This window comes from Coptis chinensis, chromosome 4, assembly GCF_015680905.1.
Source record: "Coptis chinensis isolate HL-2020 chromosome 4, ASM1568090v1, whole genome shotgun sequence".
Classification (NCBI taxonomy): Eukaryota; Viridiplantae; Streptophyta; class Magnoliopsida; order Ranunculales; family Ranunculaceae; genus Coptis; species Coptis chinensis.
In genome coordinates, this window is record NC_141459.1 from 2191866 (window position 1) to 2212504 (window position 20639).

The following is a 20639-nucleotide window of genomic DNA, read 5'->3' on the forward strand; positions in this document are numbered from 1 at the left end:
TTTGGATAACAATGGTTGTTAAAGGGTATTGCACTTTGACTTTATTTTATGGTTGTTTCAAAGACACTATTACTATTAATGTTGAGTTGTATTGTTTTTAATTATCTTTATTTTGTATTTTATTTTTAGTTTTTTTTTAGACTATTGAGTTTGAAAACAAAAAAATATATATTTCCAAAAAGTTGAAAAATTATTTGCCATAGGAAAAAAACCATGTAAACAAACACTGGCAAAATTGGCAAATCCCATATTTTCCCACTATAAACTTTTGCAAACAAACACTGGCAAACTGAAATTTTCCCACTACAAATTAGCCTGGCAAAACTCTAGTGGGAAAATGCTGGCAAATCTAATATTTTCCCACTACAGGTTTGCCACTAAACAAACACACCCTAATGCGCTAACTTTACTGGCTTAAGAGAGGAGTAAGTAAGTTAAATGGCTGAAAGGTTTTTCAGACGGCATCGTGGTTTAAGCCATTTTTGCAAGCAAGTTTCAACGAGATGCAACATGTAACTTTTGGCCACTAAATAAGTTACACACTTGGACACAAATGACACAACACAACTTCTATTTCCGTCATACTAATTTACAACTTGGGATAATGTCCGCCGTCCATTGCTTGTAGCACCGGTTGTAGATGTTGCACTGTACTAGGGACTTTAGATTGAACTTTTATATGTTCGAAAGCATGAAATAATGTGACTTTTGATCTACTTATCGCTGTTTAATTGGATCATATCAGCTATCAGAAGATAAAAAACATATCCATTTTACGCATTTTGAATATCATCATATATATGCTTTGCCCCATGAAGGCATGAAGAACAACAACTTTTACGACTGGGTCTGACATAGATCAAGGGGTAAAGCAACTGCAAGCATAGTGGTAGCCATCCATCTCCTGAGAGCAAAGGTAGGAAAAACTGTTATTATATTCAAAACAAACAACGAACAAATGAAAAGGGGAGCCCTGTAATACAATCAAAAGTAGCAAGCTTTTGTTACTGAGATTGATTTTGCTCCCTTACACCACTCGGCACGATTCCATGGAAGTAACAATTTTATCACCCACTTCGTTTCCTTGTTTATCTTATATGCTTGATCATGAAATAGCGATTTGAAATCCAATTACCTTAGGAACTATATATGTTTTAGAAGCTACAGAATATGTAACAGCATGATGACAATGAGCGCTTATATGAAATTATTGGAAGAAAATAGGAACTGAAAAAGTAGGAATGAAGGAGAAACGATAGGCTGAAGGTTCATCATCACAAGTTCCTAATCTATCATACACCCTCGTATGAAAGAATAATGAATATTAGTACACAACTCCAAAGCCAATTGTTAGTACAGCAAGATTCCACTCAGTTATAATATGATTCAGAAAATGGCAACTTTCAGAGAAAAGTACAAGGTATTCTATGACATATTCTTTGGATTCAGTGACGTACCTCAAACACCTATTTCATCATTTTGTACGTATCGTCTCCATATTCTATGCTTGCTTAACTCTATCCCAGAGCTTCGTCCTGTTGTCTCTGGTAGAAAGAGATAGACGAAAAAACCGCCCAGTAGATTGAAAACAGAGAAGATTATGAACACCCATCCACGAATATAACATAGAGCAAGCACAGTCACTTGAGCCAATACCAATGTCAGGAACAAGTTTGTGCAGCTGGACGCAATGGATCCCACCCAGTCCATACTCGGTGGGAATCCCTCACTCATCCAGCCTCTAGGACCTAAAGTCGCACTGGATCCACACATCACAAAGCACATTAAAATTGTAGCACAAATACCCAGCGGTCTCTCCAAGGTAGCACCGGGTTTCATGAAGATAAGTAAAATAATTCCAAGCAAAGCCTACATCACATTATTTGACATGAGTATATGCAAATGATAAACAATAAACTGTTTGGATAATCTATGTCGGGTAATAAGTGTATAGAGCTCATGCATAACATACGACATAATCGAAACTGAAGAGAAAAGCTTAACTGAATTCATAGCCTACAATAGAAAAAGAGACAACACTACCTAGGTTGAATGATGCCAACTAAAATCAACCTTTCATCATCAAGTTCTCCAATTTTCCTCCTTTTAATACGCAGTCATGTATAAAATAGTATTAAGCCATAAAATTCAAGCTTTGCGAAATCAAACCGACACAATCATCAAGCCAAAGTTCATTAGCTCACACCGGCAGTAATTCACCCAATTTTATTTAGGCATGTTATCCACAATTTTTTTCATTAAAACTATCCGAGTAGCAATGTTTTCTCTGAATATACCACACCTCTAAAAGGAGGAATTGAGAAATTCAATGATTAAAAAAACTCATATACTCCGTCCAAATAAAGTTGGCATTAATGGTTATAATGACTAAATAAACTCACATAACTAAAATGAACTCTTTAGAATGGACAACCAAACAAAGTTGGAAAGAAAATTGATACTTCCAGTAAACGTTTTTGACAGTTTCACTTACAGTGTGGAAAACATGCTCTAATATTTACAAAATTAGGAAAATCTTGCCAAAAAGCCTTCACCAATTCCCTTCTTCTTCATTTAAAAAACCTTTCCCCTTCGTTGAAAGACCATAAATTCACAAACAGAAACACACCAATAAACATCCGGATAAATCAATGCAAGGACACTACAAGATAGACTCAACAACATGTTATGGTACCACTCAACGAATATATGATACAGGGTAGACTAGGGGTGCAAGTGGATATCCAAATGTTCGAATCCGATTCAAATTCGTTTTCGAAAAATTGGATATTATCCGAAAATTTTGGATTCGGATTCGGATATTTTTTTTTATGTCCGAACTGGTTTCAGATACGGATTCGGATACTGACATATCCGCATCCGATAATATCCGATCCGATTTAAAAAATTAATAGTTATTATATATAATTAATTTATTCATTTTTTATTGTATAAAATATTATATAAAATCATAAACTAATAATATAAAACTATAATAACAAAATAATAATAATAAATGGCAAATATATATATTTATACTAGTTTTTATAGTGGTAAAATGAATTATTTAAAGCAAATAAAATTTTAATTAATTTTAATTTTCGGATCATATATTATCCGATATTTGTTTCGGATATCCGAAATCGGATTCGGATAAATTTTTTAATATCCGTCGGATTTTGATATCGGTATAAATTTTCGGATACAGGCATATCCGCATCCGAACCTATCCGTTTGCACCCTAGGGTAGACGGTAGAATATATAATTCAAAAGTTACTTCAGAAAAATGTGCTAAAAAAGAGAGCCCAACTTCATATTTCATGATTGGACTCTTCTTCTTTGGTGGAATTTGATTTTAATCCAACAATCTGGTCTGGAACATCTATGCTCTAGTAGCGAAGCGACTCAACCTTGATCACATGCTAAGGTACAAATGAAGTTTTTCAGCTAGAGGGATCGAAGAAGAATGTTGTAGATTACTAGGTGTTTGTGAGAAAGTGCGAGAAAGGTAAAACATTGGAGTTAGAGATATAGAATGTTACCATCGAGAAACCCGCAAAGAAGAAAAATGTCATAGTCATAATTCTTCTTCCAATCCTCCCCACTAAGAATAACGTTAATATAGCACCCACTATAGTAGAAGATGACATGACAATACTGTTCCATAATACTGATTCTGTCAGGTATCCAAGATTCAAGACCGTTTCTGGCATTAATAGTACTATGACCATTGACCCGGAACATATGTTCAACACTTGAGAAAAGATTGCTATAATTAGATGAGGACGATACCTAGAAGACATGATCAGCTTGAAGTCACTCTCAGAATCAATGACTTGTTGAATTATTGTGGAGAACTCAAGAACGCCTAACCTTGAACCCCTCAGGCTTATTAAAGAGGCTTTTGCAAGCTCAGTAATTCCTCTTTCCATATAACTTTTAGGGGGTCGATAATTAAAAAAGATACTATGATTAACGGGATGGCGGGAACACCTTCAAAACCTACTAACATCCGCCATCCCCAAGGCCATTCTGTTGCCATATCGTTGAGAATATTTCCTAGTGCAACACCAAAAAGTACAGATACTTGGAAGACAACATCAACAATTTTTCTTCTTTTGGAGAAGGCAATTTCAGTATTGTACCTTGGTATAACCTGAAATTCCAATTAATATCAATTAATTATACTATTAAACTCTTGGAATAAACAATAAGTAGTACTTGTGCAGTATATCAATAAAAAAACAATGAGATGATATGACAATTCTACTAACAAAAAAGAGATTAAAATCAATTTATGCAGTAACAATGTGCCAATTCAGTCAATTAACAAATACAACTATTTGATCAATAGTGTGCGCCATCACAAGGAGCTGTTGTTCTCTTACAACAATTATGTGGATGGATCGGATGAAGTGAAAACAACACTAAAGAAATCTGCTGCAAGTGTTGTTCTTCAGCTCCCTGATATTTATCAACCTTGATGATCATTGTGTCTCAGAAATATTGGTCTGACACTTTTTTTCCGTGTTTACCTTTTTTGTTGGTGAGCGTAAAATGTCTCATGTGTAGAATCAACCATTTCTTACAGAATTGTAGCTAAGGAAAAAATAAAAATTTAAGTTTCATGTTGCTCAAAATGGGGGAATAACAAAAAGCTAATTATAAATTTATACAAGGACCAAAAGCTAAACGCATGTACTTGTAGTAGGACTAAATAAAACTTTGATCTTGCACACATAAGGGTAGGTTGGGTATTCCGAAAAAATAAATCAGCCCAGAAACAAAACGGTCAACTGTTAGTCAGGAGGACCAAACCTGAATAACCCAAAAATCTACGACTATTTCTAAAGTCAAATGCCCCTCAGTGTTTGTCTTCACTTAACTTAGAGTGATAGACAGAGAAAAAGTGAGAGGGTTAGGGAAGCTAGAGTACGACCAGTGCATACAACACTTCAGCCATGAACATCCATTAGAGCTCTCCAAAATCCAAGTACCTCTAAACATGGCTTCATCATGTTCAGGGTGCGATCTAAAACCCTCTAGCTGGATCTACATTTGCAAGGCCTGCAAGTATGTTCTCCACATTCCATGTTCTCAGGTGCCACAACTCCTTCACCACCCTGCAGATCCCAATCATGCCCTCACCATCCTCGCAGAACCTGCCTACTCACAATGTGGAACCAAGGCAACAACATCTGCAATATATATATATATATAGGGGAGGGATCCGTTTACCATGGTTTTTTATACCATGGTTTATACCACGCCCCTTTACAAGATGAGTTAAAAGCTAATATTTTGTGGATATGATCTCCTAACTATGGATAGATTTTCCATAAAAATTCGGCTCATTTAGAAATCTCTAACCTATTTAAAAATTGTTGACAACTTTAATTTTTTTTTAACGGCCCAGATTTTTCGATTTTGCAACCATCTTTTGACATTGTTAAACATCATCAAATGAGCTGAAATTTTGTGGAGGTGATCTTCATGGTTTGTTGGACATATCCGCAAAAAATTAGGTTCTAATTCGTCTTGTGGGTGAAGTTGTGGGCCATGGTATAAACCATGGTATGAAAACCATGGTATATTGATCCCTCCCCATATATATATATTGCACTGCTTGTAGCCTAGACTTGCATATCCTCCGCACTTCCATGCCTTTCTCACTCAAACACCAATCCCAGCCTCATCCTCTTAATGTCGCATTCCACCCACCCTATCAAACCAAAGGCTTCTCTAGTGACATATGCAAGTTGGGATCAAATAGTTGGCTCTATCGCTGCATGATAGTGTTCAGCTAACCTGTGCAACATCTAAGCCTAGAGTATCAGAGATTTAACATCAGATTAGGGTGTCATAACTACAAGTACCACTTCAGGACCGTAATGCACTTCCTGGTTTAAATAAACACCAGTTATTCCAACCTTCTGGAACTGCGGGCCAACCAACTGCTAATTTTATTAGTGCGAGTTCGTTGCCTAGAGTTCACCCTGCACAGACTAAGAACATAGTTGAGGGTGCCACACAACAGGATGACCTAAACTATGTTTAGAGCGTCAGTGGAAGTAATCACAATGGCGATAATTCTGTTGGTACTTCCAGTCTTAAAAAATCTGTGGAAGTACGCAGAAGCAGATTAAGTTGACCATCAAATTTTTTGTTTGCTTTATGAGAACAAACATCTTTCCAATGGAAGATTTTGCCAACATTTAGCATCAGCAGCCTCTTCCCCTAATCCTAATCAAAATGAAATTTTAAAGTTGAGATTTCAACTAGAATGTGTCAAAATTTCAACTATATCTAGCCGATGTGTCATGCCGTCACCATAGGTATAGCATGCCACCAATAGTGTTGAGATGTCAGCCAGAATTTGGCAACATAGTGCCAGACTTTCAATTAAGCACTTGGATCTGAATACATTCGGTTTGTGCTGAGTAGAAGAATGAATTTGTAAGAGTATATGGGAATTTTTAAGCCTACGGTGGTGACTAAAGGGGTTTTAGGTTGTTGTTTACAGACGGCATCTTCATATTTGCTAATGGACAAAAGGAATAAATAAATTTGTGAAATACATAAACCCTCTACAATCTGAAATGGGATTAATAGACAAAAGTCTAACAAACCACATACCTGAGATGCAAGGCCAATACCGATGCTAGCAAAGACTCTTCCCAAAATGAAAATATATACATCCGATGAAGTCATGCTGACGAATGCCCAAGAGGATAAAGATAGAGAGAAATCTGAAAACTATTAAGCCAACCAAATATTCTGCAGATTGAACGGGATCCAAAACTTGAAAAGATTAGAACTATGTACCACACAATTGGTATTGCTTGGAGAGGAAATGGACTAGTTGCGCAGTAGTAGGTCCCAAAATGCTCTTTCTTCATATACAAACTATGAAGAAATTTGTGTAGAACATAATCGTTTTGCAAGAAGTTGCTACTCTGTCCTAACTCATAACCACATAGCAGGCCTCCCAAAGAAGATGACACCCAAATAAGCATGAGGGAGAGATGTCCCCTTCTCTGAATCTACAATTTAAACATGAAAAAAAAAATCAATAAAGTGACTCAAAGTATAAATAAAATAACTGTTACTGCGTATAAAAACATGATTGATAACTGTTGGTGTACAAGATTTATGTGATAGTGGAAGTTACTATAACTGTACCCACAAGGCCACGATGTTATTAACTTCTTGTAGGTTATGTAAACTGAATGTAATATCTATATATAGAGACTAAGAAGGAAACAATGAATAGATATGTTGTAACAACTAGTTCATTCTTCTTTAAACAACAATTTGCTTGGACTGTTCCAACTGTTTCTACTTCTCCACAATTGTCCTCTCCAAAACCAAATCTCTTCGTACTCACCAAACCTCCACACCAGTCCACCACCTGTGCCTTCTTCTACAAGTTCATCATGTTCTTTTACTCAAAGAAACTTACATGTACCGTGTGCCATCCTACCATTATCTCAAACTTCTGAGACTGCACCCACAAGTTTAGCATCTCATCATCCAATGATTACACTCTCACAAGTCGGGACACGCTATGGGACAACTACATCAGAGAATGTAGCTCCACCTTTAGCCTCTCATCATCCAATGGTTACACGCTCCCAAGATGGGACACGTCGTCCTAAAGCTTATCTCTCTACCAAGTATCCAATTTCTCATTGTTTTCTTACTCAAGTTTCTGGTGATTGCACTGAACCTACTTGTTTCACTTTAGCCAACAAAGATAATCATTGGCGTCAAGCAATGAATGAAGAATTCAATGCTCTACTAAAAAATGGCAAATGGTCTCTAGTTCCTTTTCATTCAAAGATGATTCTGGTTGGTTGTAAATGGGTTTATAAAATTACCTGTGAAACTGAGTCAAACAGCACCACGATCGGTGAAATTCGTGGGCTGCTCTCCAGCTCCGAGATCTCCACGATCAGTGAAATTCTTGGGCTGCTCTCCAGCTCCAAGATCCCCGTAATTTCAGTAATGGAGTGATCAGATTCTGCAATTTCACTAATTCTGTCAGAGATAGTATTTGTGGTATCTTCACTGCTTTCGTTTCTTTCACTGCAAGAAATTATATATGAGTCAGTGGTAACACTAATCTAAATTCATTTCATTTCTTATACAGTTAGTTAAACATACCTAATTCCTAGAATACAGCGGATATAGATAAAAAAAACCGCACGAACAAATGGCGGATAGTTAAAAACCATTCTTCAATTATGGGAACTGACAAGCTGCAAAAACATAAGAATGAAAAACAATAGAACCAATAGTGATGGAGAAAAGCAGCACAAAATTAGGGGAATCGAATCATGCTAGATAAGGAAACTTACGTTCCGCACAAAGAATGAGAACGACATTATCAGATACATAATAATGAGGAGTAGTAACAAATCACATAATGCAATGATGTATAACACAAAAAACCATGAAAACATATTTCTAGCCATGATCTGTACTTTCACCCGTCTTTCCACAGTAAGCAAAACAAAACATCTTTTTTTTTCAGAGAAAAAAAGGAAATAATAAGGAGTGAAAGAGAAAGAACTCTCCTGTGTGACATGTTTTATCGAATAGGGATTTTGCTCTAAATTATCTCCATTGGCAGAGATGTTTGAAGCCAAAAGGTTCCAACAATCAGTAGAAAGCCAAGAAATTCCAAAACCACGATAGTTAGGTTTTATCCCATTTTTCTTCTTTGGCGAACTCCCAAGTTGATATATAGGTATACAATAACAGAGCTCTCGTTACAAATTTTGACATTCCAAAACAGGCAGCAAACTAATATCTTCAATGTTTGAGCTTAGAGTTTTAAATGGATATTTACAAGCCTAAACAAGTACTACACGAATATATTAAAATGCATCGAAAATAAGCTTTTGAGTAAGGCAATTAAATTAGAAAAAATAGATTGAAGGAGACTGGGTTCTTATCAACAGGAGGAAGCAAACAAAGCTAGCCAAAGTCTACTTTAAAGTAAATCACACTGCTAAGTAAATGATTTAGTAAGACAGCACATGATAAAATTTCTAGCAGCTAGGTTCACTTAAGCATGTGCATGAAGATCACTATACAGAATTACTTCACTCACTCTACCGAGAAATCCTTATAGGAAAAAATTAAATCAGTTTCAGTAGTATAATGTCTACTAAAAAGCCTTCATTTGTATCCTGAATTCCTGATTCAATTACTCACAAACAAATTTAATAGGATATCAATACTTTTTTTTTCGCCAGCAAAAAACAGTATGTTATATTATCGTGCCTTTAGCACTGAACATTTTGAAACTCTTTTGCATTACACTCTGAACATTTTCTTTAAAAAAAGAAAAAAAGTACCCAGTTACACAGTTCTTCTGCTTCCAAGGGATGCCATATACAACGCTATATAAATTTAAAGCATTGTCGTGTTCTTGATGAGGAGTTATATGCGCAGACAGCTCTTGCAGAACCAAATCTGAAACGATCACAAACATCATGTCAAAGTACATAAACACTAGGCAAATAACCAAAACAAAGAGAACAGGGCTACCAAACAATTACAGAAACGTTAAGACCTGGTTATGAAAATGAATACAGAGGAAACTTTTACAATGGGCTTGTGAATGGATAACCATACACAACATTTTGATCATCCTTCCATCACATACAGACGACAAGATTTGTATATTTTTAAGTGTCACTCTTTCATAACTGTACCACATACATATATATTAATATATCCTCTCTTGATTTTGTGTCTTACATTATAGAAGTATAGTTTAAGACGGTTTAATTTTCAGCACTTTGATAAATAAAGAGTACTTTGAATTTCAGCATTCAGCTGTAAATTTGGTACTAAACGCTGAATGCTTAATGGGACACAAAAAGGTTCCTAAATGCTAAATTATCTATATTCAACACTGATGAATGCTGAAAAGTAAACAACCAAGCATCGAGAAAAAATACTCTTAAAAGTCATGTAACCAATTTAATAGTTAACTTTATAATATTAAATATACAGTGAAATATTCAAAGCAGTTTTTGTGAAAGCTTGTACAATGACACTGTCAGCCTAAAAATTGAATCATGAAAGAACCTGCTTAGAGTTAATTAGAAATGCTGCGCGTAAAGTTAACAATACAATGCTACTGAATAAAGAAGATTCAAAGAAGATCTTACAGTATAACTAAGCCTATTCCTTCACCAAACAAATATCTCAAAATAGAGAATACCATCAAACTGCATAGACAAACACAAATATGCGGCATCCACACAAAAAGTTCTCCCTACTGCATTTAAGCTTCTTCCCATGATTGTGAAATAAGCTCATGAAAATGTCAGATGTTATAATCAACAATGTGAGGGCACTGAATACATTATGTGGTCACGGCTAAAATGTTCGTGAAAACATTATGATAATGTCAAAGGGTATTGTGAGTAAAAGCTAGAAGATAGATAATTGAGCTGTTAGCAAACTTAGTATGTGAGAACGGACATAGTGCCAACGAACGGACATAGTTTGCTTACAAGAAACTAAAGGATAACCTGAAAAAACTAAAGAGAGTGAATAAAGTTACAGCACTTGTACTGGGAAGGAAAAATATCCCAAGAAACAGAGTGGGAAAGGGTTTTCACCGCCAAAATCCTATTTAAAAAAAAGAGAGACCATTCCAAGCTGCAAAAGTTTTACAAGAAAAATACATTTTAGTGGTGGAAACACCTATCCAACTCCTTGATCCATACCATGTTCTTGACTAATTATAAATGGAGGACAGTGTACATGAAAAATATTATAATTTTGGCACCTACAGTCAAGTTGGAACTAAGCACAAGAGAGAGTACTAGTCCAGAGGAACGATATTGATAGGTGGTAAGCGCCGATCGAACTCCCCGAATGTAATACTCACTGTATGTTCATCCACCAATTGCACTTCCTGAACGAGCTCATTTATACCTCCGTCTTTTATTCTTTTTCATCATGCTTAGCTTTGAGATCAGAAGAGAAGAAAATAGTCTTCTTCGGCTACGGCTAGCTGTGATCTCCATTATTACCTGTTACTATCCATTTTTGTACAACTGAAGCTTCTTCTAGTACAAATTTAAATGCCGCCTTTCCTTTTTCTGCTTGGCTATATATATATAAAAAACAAAACATTTGTGGAGGTTCGGTACCCAGAAAATGGAAGGAGCGGACCGATAAATGAGTACAGCGCCCGACCTATATTAACTACAACTAGTAGGGTTCCGTGCTACGCACGTGGGCAAAAGGTTTTCACATGGGTTTTTAGATGCAATAGGAGTGCAATTCTTGAGCACGTGGAGTGCTATAGGAGTGCTATTGTTTAATAAATGAGTTAACTGTACACAAATTTTGTTGTAATCTACTTCTGCCATAAAACTGTTGACTCTTGTACATGTGCAGATGACCGGCTTTTACAGTGTAGAAAACCGTCCTTTCAATAATCAAACTGTAAACCTGCTACTACATAGATATTTTCTTTCTTGGTACTTTAAAGCATGGCCCAAAATATCGCCGAGATATCTGATATCTCGTTGATATATCTCAGTAAATTAGTACACCAATATTAATATTTTCGATATATATCTACCGAATATTGAACCCTTTTTTTTCCAAGATATATCGGAATTTCCAATATGAAACTTTATATCGCCGATATAATCGATATTTCCGATATAATTGATATATATCGGTTGACTTTTTTACCATTTTTAAATATAAATCCGATATTTCTAATATATTTCTGATATTTCCGATATTTTAAATAGTTTGGACTGGTCACCAAAAAACCAATATTTTCGATATATATCGGTTTTTGGGTACACCGATATATTAACCGATATTGATATTTTAGGCCTTGCTTTAAAGTAATAGTGCCATCATAAGGTTAAAACCGGTACAATGTACAGTGGTTGCAGCAAGGAAGGTATCAAAAAAACAACTAAAAAAAACCATTGTTGATTTATTTGGCTTTCTTTTTACTTTGTAATGATTAACAGAAAACAGATATGTATAATAATTCTATAATGTTAGAAAATGGACCATATGAAATGAGTTACATGCTCTAATCAATGAAACTTGAAATAAATACTATGGGGATTGTCCACCCTAAAAAGAATTAGACGACGCCTGCCAACAAAATAATTCTCAACGTGAAACGAAGTAACACTCCCTGGTTGACCACTCCTAGGTTGCCTTTAGTGATGGAGGATGCCACCTGCACTGCCTGATAGTTTCATATTTGCGGTCTCTGGTTCTGAGCCCCATCACAGTGAGAGTTGTTGAGTCTCCATTGTTCATGATGTCTTTAGCTAGTTTGTCTACACACTGATCCACTATGTTCCTTCCTTTACTACCATTAGAGTCACGTCCGCAGCAAGTCCAGAATCCCGTAACAATAAGGCTCAAGTGCTTGACCTTGGTAACTGGTATTTGGTAGTTATTGAAATATTTGGCGAGGCTAAACACCATGCAATAAAGCCATTGCCAAAGCTCATGTGTATACAATTGCCCCAAAAGTGGTGATGTAAAGGTGGAACCATTGAAACCATTTAGTGCCGGAAAAATAAAGTGGTGAATAGAAAAAGTTTCTAACATAGTAAACACCATAGTAAACTACAAATCTAATGGAATGGAAGTGTTATTTATTAAACAATAGCAAAAATGATATAAAATAAGCTATAACAAACCAGCAGTGCATTGGCTGCAAAATGACGTGATTCTATAAGCCGAAATAAGAAATAACAACATTTAATACCTCACTGTAAGCTACAATTCTAACTTAAAAGCACCTAAAAGCTTTTCACTAAATTATGAGCAAATGAACAAACGTTAAGTCAAGAAATCACCTTTTATAGCTCAATCAACCAATGTATACTATGTATGACATGCACACAACTGTTACTCTTCATGGCATGCAAAGCCGCAAAGGTAAGAGGAAGCAAATAAATAGTCACTAAATGTTCAACAATACTTTTGAATATGACTACAATGTTTACTTACAAACTCACTGCTAAATAATATGTACAATGACAAAAAAAGACCTACTTCATTTAAACGAAAAAAGAAAAAATGAATCCCTAGTCATTAACCTTGGATACTTAAGTCCATAGACTACTTGCATTACTACCTATAAGAGATTAACTTCCGCATATTACTTAACCAAGGGGAGAAACAACATTTAGTGATAATAAAGATGGGTTACTTCTTTGTAAGCATATATGAAAACATGTAAATGTTAGCTCACTCAGGTTCATTCACAGTTTTAGCTCAAAATTACTATTGCGACCTGTCCAATGGATTTCTACATCAAATGTGACAATACAATAGTCTCTATATTTCAAAGCACTGCACCAAATTTGTATAACACAACTAAAAGAGTTCAAGGTCTCAAAGAGAATGCCTAAAGAGAGCCTCAATTTTAGTGGCAGACTTTCTTGGTTTAAAATTGAGCTCCAAAGTGTATTCAAAAGATCAATATGAAAAGTTGTATATTTGTTCAGAGTTCGAATTGAAGAAATAGTAGCTTAGAAGAACCTAATTGATACCCTATGATCAAACAATCTTAAAAGCACTAACAGGAGGGAATCAAAATCAAATTCAAGAACTAACAATAAATCCAACACTTGTTTAAAACGAAAAACGTTGATCAATAATCATTCTCCCTTTCAAAGTATGCCCAAAATATACTAATGATAAAAGTATGACTAAGAATGCCAACGAAGGCTACCTATCAACGCAATCAAATTAAATATGATCTTCAAAACGCAGAAAGAAAACAAATTTATAACAACACCATTGCATTGTTTTTGAACGTTGCCAAAGATAAGATATGCCAAACATGGCAATCTACAACACTCAAATAATGGTATTGCACCCAAATAAGAAAGCAACAATTATAGAATTCATATACAACTTAAGAAGTCTTACATGATTGTGACCTCCTAACTAATATGTTTATCAAAGATATATGCATTTGTTGGGTTTCCATCTCCTAAAAGATAAAAAGATTTCCTTCTACATCAATCTACTTCAAAGGTTTTTTCTAAAGAACCTAAAAAGGCTACTGTTTGTTTAACACGTGGCTATCTGAGCTCAATAAGGAGACATATCGTTCGGCCCTCTACTTGGGAGAGAGACTTCATCCACTCGCCTTAGATTATCTTTAATAAGAACAAAGTATGACAGAAATATTACAGAGATGTAATAGCAAATGTTTGAAGCAATGGCCAAATGAAACAATAAGAAACAACCATATGTGGCAGCTTTGCTGGACAGGATGTCAACTTGAGAATTAGAGGATAAAGACTTCTCAGTAAAGGCAATCTTAAGCGTCTCTTAGTAAAGCACTATTGGGATAAAAAGTCAAAGCTGAAGGCCTCATGCTATTTAGAATGGACATTTGTTAATTCATTTTGAATATGTTGAAGGCAGCGAACAATCTAGCTAAAGCTTGAGGCAGTAAGAACCTTAGATATTTCAATGCACAGTGAAAAGAATGTCAACCAGAACAGAAATTGCAATTAGTCCATAAACATCAAAATTCGAATAGAAAATTCATAACTCACTGACAAAGCTCATATTAAAAGTCCTTATCATTGATAAAAAAAAACTGCAATCCCAACAATTCCAGACAAACAAACATTTGATCTTGATCCTTCAAACTCATCAGCCAAGCTTAAGCATCACTCAGGAAGTGCAAAATCCTTATTCTCATCCTGCACTTGGTATTAGCAGTTTCTTTCTCATTTTTAGTATCTGTTAAACCGGAGTTGGTGGTATCTAGCTTCGCGATCCAGTTCATTTTAACACAAGGAATACTTTCTAAACATCTCTTAAATTTATACAGATGAACAATATATAGGATCTTGGTGGATTCGAACCACCATATCTTTGGATAACCCCAAAGTGCTATACCATTTGAGCTAAAGATCCAATCCTTGTGAATGTGCTTATCGGTACTTTATAAAAACCAGTTTACTAATTACCATTAGAAACACAACAAAAAAACGTAAAACCAAATTCAAATTCAGCTTCACTACATCATGCCCATTGACATACCCATCACTCCTGATATTGAAATTCAAGATGCCGCAAAAAAAAAATACTAACAACAAAATTTGCTACAAGAAATAAGTTTCAAAAATACGAAATCCAGCAATATAAATATGACTCAGGAATTACACCAGTTAAGTTGTTTGCAGATAAATCCAGCCTAGTTAGGTTAGATAGCTTAGATATCGAGTTTGGTATGCTACCTGAAAGGCAATTCTCATTCAATAACAGAGATGTTAGCATTGTACACTGCGAGATTTCTTCTGGGATTTGACCTGAAAAATTATTGTTCCCAAGATCAAGCTCTTTCAAATGGGAAAGCCGTGAAAGATCAACTGGTAGCCCACCAGTTAACCGATTCGATCTAAGCACAAGTACTTCAAGATTAGAACAGTTACCAAGCTCAGTTGGAATCGTGCCAGAAACACAATTATCAGATAAAGACAGTACCAATAACCCCTGCTGAAAGCCGTAAGTTGCTGGAATCTCACCGGAGAGAGCATTGGTCGTTAGGTTCAGATACCGTAAACTCGATAAACTACTAAACCCTTCAGGTACATCACCAGATAACACCAGATAACATATTCTGTTCTAATGAAATAAACTGCAAATTACGCAAACCAGAAAGTTCAATTGGAACCTCACCAGAAAAATTTTGATGGCTCAAATCCAACGTTGTGAGACTCAATAAATTCCCAATGCTGGCTGGAATTCTTCCTGAAAACCCACAATTACTCATATTAAGAAATTTCAAAGTCCTCAAATCCCCAATTTATTACCATTGAGAATCAAACTACTCAAGTGGGAGAGAGCAACAAGAGTTTTTTTTTTCTTTTTCATTTTTTTTTCTGGTTCCTTTGGTTGAGAGAGAGAGAGTTACGGGAGACAAAAAAAGTGGGAGAGAAATTTGGAGAGAGAAAATAAAAGAGAGATACGGTGGGGTTTTTTAGTTTTAGAATTGACTAAATCTCGTGGGATATCTTGTGAGGCTTACTCCGTTAGTTATTATATTAAGTACCTACATTTAAAGAGGGACTGTATATATATATATATATATATATATATATATATATATATATATATATATATATATGAATTCAATCAAAAGGTCCCTACCTCCCTCGAATCCCAACAAATAGTCTGATTGTCCTTTGCATTTTGCACATGTTGGCATGAAAGAATGGTCAACTGGAAACCACGACAATGCCATTACGCCTGGTATAGAAGATAAAGATGACCAAATACAGAGGAAGTACAAATATTATCCTTGTTTCCAATAATTTCCTATATATGACATTATAGGGAAAAAAAAAACTTAATGTAGAAGAGAGACCATTAGTCTCAAAGATGATTATCAAAAAAAATTGTCAGCTCAATCAATTTATTACATAAACATGACTGTTGAATTTCCTACTTTGTGAGAAAATATAGCTGAATCTTATCATAATAGTTGCCTATTCAGATTTCTTATAAGTACAAAATATCATAATGGTTGCCTATTCAGATTTCTTTGTATCTAAACACAAAAAGTAATAAAAAATACACGTTAATTCTACTTTCAATTTAGGCATATCATATCAATAATACAACACATATGTAGATCTACCATGTAATAGATATACAACCATAGTACAAAATATCAGGATATGGGTATTTATCGTTATTCAATTTCTGAATATGTATCGTGGATATATCCTCCTCTTTGGAGATATTTGACACTGTTTCACATGCAAATATTGTGGATATATCCAAAATATCGATAAATGTCGTTGATATTGTAGATATTTCTTGATATATCATGATACATTATTTATATTTATTTAAAATATAATAGTAAATATTAAATAAAATTGTTATATACACAAAATATATTTAAATATCACAAAATATCACAAATATCGTTGAAATATCATTGATATTTGTAGTCGTATATATCTCTGAACATATCGTGATATTTATATATTTTTCTCTGAAATATGGATAGATATCCCCAAATATCGCGGTATTTTGTACTGTGTATACAACTACTATGGTTTGACAACAGTTACTTATTATACCTACCAAGAGCAAAGCAGGAAAGAAACCAAATTAAACAATGACCAACCAAAGCTATGACATTATTCACAATTGTGATTATAAGTAACTAATGCAAAGGACCTCCCTTTCAGAAGCTGCATATATAAGACAACATTTTCCTCTTTAAAAACCTAACATAGGAACAATGTAGAATGTCCAAGGAATCCACCAAAAATATTAAAGTCTGCAAAATTAACACTGATTACTATATGATTGTGGCTAACATGTGAACATGATGAGGTTACTAATATGAGCAGTTTCTAACTAAATGAGGTTTTACAATGTCCATAATCCAAATGAGCATGCATATAAAATTGTACCCTGTACATATGGAAATAAATTTTCACCTCATAATATATTTACATCGTACTACTTCTCAGGACGTGCTCCAGATGCAACGATTCCAAACTTTGTCAAGTACAAAAGAGTAGGTGGTTAAGTAAAATAGAATAGCTTTCATCTCTTTGATACATATGAAGAATTTTCACATTTTATTATGGACATATGCTCGAACCGGATAACATACTATTGAAAGATTAACTACTCTGGCACCAACCTCTATTGCTTTTTTTCTAATAGATTCAACTGATAAAGCATTAAGTTAATGATCTTTATGTACTAAAAACTCAGGGAAATTAAGTCTAGCAGATGGACCTCTTAAATAAAAAACAGTTGTATCATAAGCTCTTGCAGCCGCAATTGGTGTTGAATATGAACCAAGCCATATTCTTGTCCTTTAATTTGGTTCTCTTATCTCAGCAAACCATTTTCCCCACAAAAAATTAGAAAACTAAAAAAAAAAAATAGAGCACCGAAGTTGTAAAGAGACAATTTCAATCTTAAAAAAGTAGCGAAGTAGGAAAACCTCTAAAGAAGCCTATGAGATGGATACAGGCTAGCGAAATTGTCTGGTTATGAGGGATTGGCTTGACCACTTGATTGGAGGAGTGAACCATCAACTAAATCCTTGATTCCAGTAGACTTGCTTCAAGGCGCTTCTGATTGTTGATCTTTTATTTCTTTCAATGGCAAAGTTGGCTAATCTGAAATCGAAGTTCGAGTAATTGTAATTCTTGATCTAATGGCAAGTTTGGGTTTTGTGAGCAGGGGGAAAATAAGTTTGCATACAGAAGATAAAAACGTATAGAAATAGAAATAATTAAATTTGGTAGGATAAAGAAGCAGCTGAGAGAATACAAAACCCCGAAACGAAGTTGTGAATCCTGGCCTTGTTGTTCCTCTTCTTCAAAGCAATCTAACGCAAAGTAAAACAACAAAGAACGCTCTGTTTAGCTATAGCGTAGAACAAAAAAAATATGTATTAACAATTATCGCACAAAAATAATAAATCTAAACAAAATAAAGAGAGCACCGAAGTTGTTAAGTCTGACCTTGTTGTTTCGCTGCTTCAAAGCAATCCAACACGGAGTAAAACAACAAAGAACGCTTCGCTCAACTATAGTGTAGAACAAAAATAAATAAAACAAAAAAATAAATAAAATAGCTTGCGACAATGGAGTTCGGGTGATTTGGGTTAGCGAGGCAAGAGGTTTGGAGGAAGACTGGAGGAGAGTTGTCGATTACGTGAGAAGAAATTTGGGGTTTTATGAGTTTAGCGTTATTTGGAGGCGTTATGAGTTTAGCGAGAGAAGATATTTGGTTAGGATCGATGATGAAAAGCATAAGATAAGGATAAGAACAGCCTTAAACAACGGCTTGAAGGCTTGAGTGGCTGAGAAAAATACGTGTTCCATTCTGGTAGGATCGGACAAACGGAATCACAGTCGGAAGGCTTAGAAGACTAAAACCAACAGATGTTCAAAAGCAGTAAGAGGGTATGGCGGTGGAAGGCTAGCTCGTGAAAGCCTCTATGTCGTGGCGGCTAAAGCCAGGCTTAACAGCGCGGGCACTCCCCTTTAAAGGTGTTTAGATTAGGTGCACGTGTTACTTGTGGATAACACACCTATATTAACTACTATTAGGTGCACGTGTTACTTGTGGATAACACACCTAAACCAATTGATGAGTCGAGTACATCCCGACCCTATACTAGTAGGTGCACGTGCTACTTGTGGATAACACACCTAATTTATTAAAAATGTTTTTCGGCGTTATCTAAGATGGGCTGGGTACGAGTTGCAGAGAAATCTTTCACCTATAAACAAAACTCCTCCCATAACATTATTCTTTAATTCAACTGGATTTTTTTCTTCCAATTTTGCTCCTAACCGTTTTCGCTTATTTCAACTATTACCAAAGCAAAAAAATGTAATAATAAGTGATATAAAAGATGGGTACAAAAGTAAGCATGTTTACTGTATCTCATCTCTTTATCTATTCTATATCTTATCTCTATTTTCTCTCCCTCTCTCTTAATAATAAGTTAATATCTCATCTCATCTTATGGGTACAGAAGTAAGCATGTTTACTGTATCTCATCTCTTCATCTATTCTATATCTTATCTTATCTTTTTCTTTCCCTCTCTCTTAATAATAAGTTAATATCTCATCTCATCTTCTCCTCAATATCGCATATCTCTTTCTATCTCTCTTTATTCTTTCTACTCTCACACTCTCACATCTAAAATTTCAAAGGTTCTAAATTGAAATTCCGGATGAAATTTTGATATATTCTAAAATTTAAAATTTACGTTATTTTATACCACAAATTCAATATATTTACATTTATGAACATTTATATTTTGAATTGGAATTTTGGGATTGGTTTAATTTTATAAACGCGAGTGGGTTCAACTTCCGATTATTTATATTTGAACTTTTTGGTTTAATTAAGCTTTGATCTACGCATCAGTCTATTAGGGTGTGTATATTTTAGCCGAGCTTTTAATCGAATTGAGCTCTCATTTATGCAATTATGCATCATTATGTTAATGCATGATTCAATCTTTATATCTCATTTACATATGTTCACATGCAAAATAGCAAAATTGTATAGTAGATAATTATATGTAACAATCTTTGTACGTATGAACATGCAGCTCATTGTAAATTTCACCCTCATCGAGCGTGCCCAAAAGGCTAGTTTTTCCACTAATGAAAAATCCTCGCCTAACAGTAATGATTGGGTCGCCTGGATTTTTTTATTTCCCATTTTACCCCTAATAACATTTGCATATTACATGTCTCATAATACAATATTAAAGTAAATTTAAATTTAAATTAAATTAAATGAGGGGTGCATACGTAATTTAAATCTCATATCATATTCTCATCTCATCTCACCTCATATATCTCATATTCTCATCTAATTAATTAATATCTCATATCTCATATCATAACTCATCTAATTTATATACCATCTCATATTTCATATATTTCAGCTTTCCAATTTTACCCTCTTGGTTTCAATAAAATTACAACACCCATAAAACAAAATTCAACTAAACTAAGTTAAGCCAAGGGTATATATGCCATTGTATTCCTTATTTCCTAACATACCCCTATTCAAATATTAATTTTA

General features: G+C 34.7%; 2 protein-coding genes across 24 annotated transcripts; both read right to left on the reverse strand.

The window, feature by feature from the left end:
- Nucleotides 1-504: 504 nt before the first annotated feature.
- LOC147501137 (uncharacterized) lies at nucleotides 505-11246 on the reverse strand. 8 transcript variants are annotated; one of them, XR_015221243.1, is made up of 8 exons: nucleotides 10819-11246; nucleotides 9367-9484; nucleotides 8168-8262; nucleotides 7882-8024; nucleotides 6638-7044; nucleotides 3544-4157; nucleotides 1458-1869; nucleotides 505-904 (listed from the first exon to the last, which is right to left on the reverse strand). XR_015221243.1 is itself a non-coding variant. In XM_086606164.1 (8 exons), exons 3-5 carry the CDS (start codon nucleotides 8236-8238, stop codon nucleotides 6709-6711), a joined length of 615 nt encoding a protein of 204 aa, XP_086462290.1. In that variant the 5' UTR covers nucleotides 8239-8262; nucleotides 9367-9484; nucleotides 10819-11244; the 3' UTR covers nucleotides 505-904; nucleotides 1458-1869; nucleotides 3794-4157; nucleotides 6638-6708. The 8 variants fall into 8 exon arrangements, 4 of the variants coding, with proteins under 4 accessions (XP_086462290.1, XP_086462291.1, XP_086462289.1 ...); XR_015221241.1 differs by having other exon boundaries at nucleotides 7882-8089; nucleotides 10964-11245; XR_015221242.1 differs by having other exon boundaries at nucleotides 7882-8089; nucleotides 10917-11245.
- A 724-nt stretch (nucleotides 11247-11970) lies between these two features.
- On the reverse strand, nucleotides 11971-19093 carry LOC147501138 (uncharacterized). 16 transcript variants are annotated; one of them, XM_086606170.1, is made up of 6 exons: nucleotides 18550-19093; nucleotides 18361-18413; nucleotides 18024-18201; nucleotides 16199-16297; nucleotides 15728-15799; nucleotides 14529-15630 (listed from the first exon to the last, which is right to left on the reverse strand). In XM_086606170.1, the coding sequence occupies exons 3-6, from the start codon at nucleotides 18112-18114 to the stop codon at nucleotides 15167-15169; spliced, it is 726 nt and encodes a 241-aa protein (XP_086462296.1). In that variant the 5' UTR covers nucleotides 18115-18201; nucleotides 18361-18413; nucleotides 18550-19093; the 3' UTR covers nucleotides 14529-15166. The 16 variants fall into 16 exon arrangements, 13 of the variants coding, with proteins under 13 accessions (XP_086462296.1, XP_086462295.1, XP_086462303.1 ...); XM_086606169.1 differs by having other exon boundaries at nucleotides 18387-18451; XM_086606177.1 differs by adding an exon at nucleotides 17506-17566 and having other exon boundaries at nucleotides 18051-18201; nucleotides 18387-19093.
- Between the last annotated feature and the right edge of the window lie 1546 nt (nucleotides 19094-20639).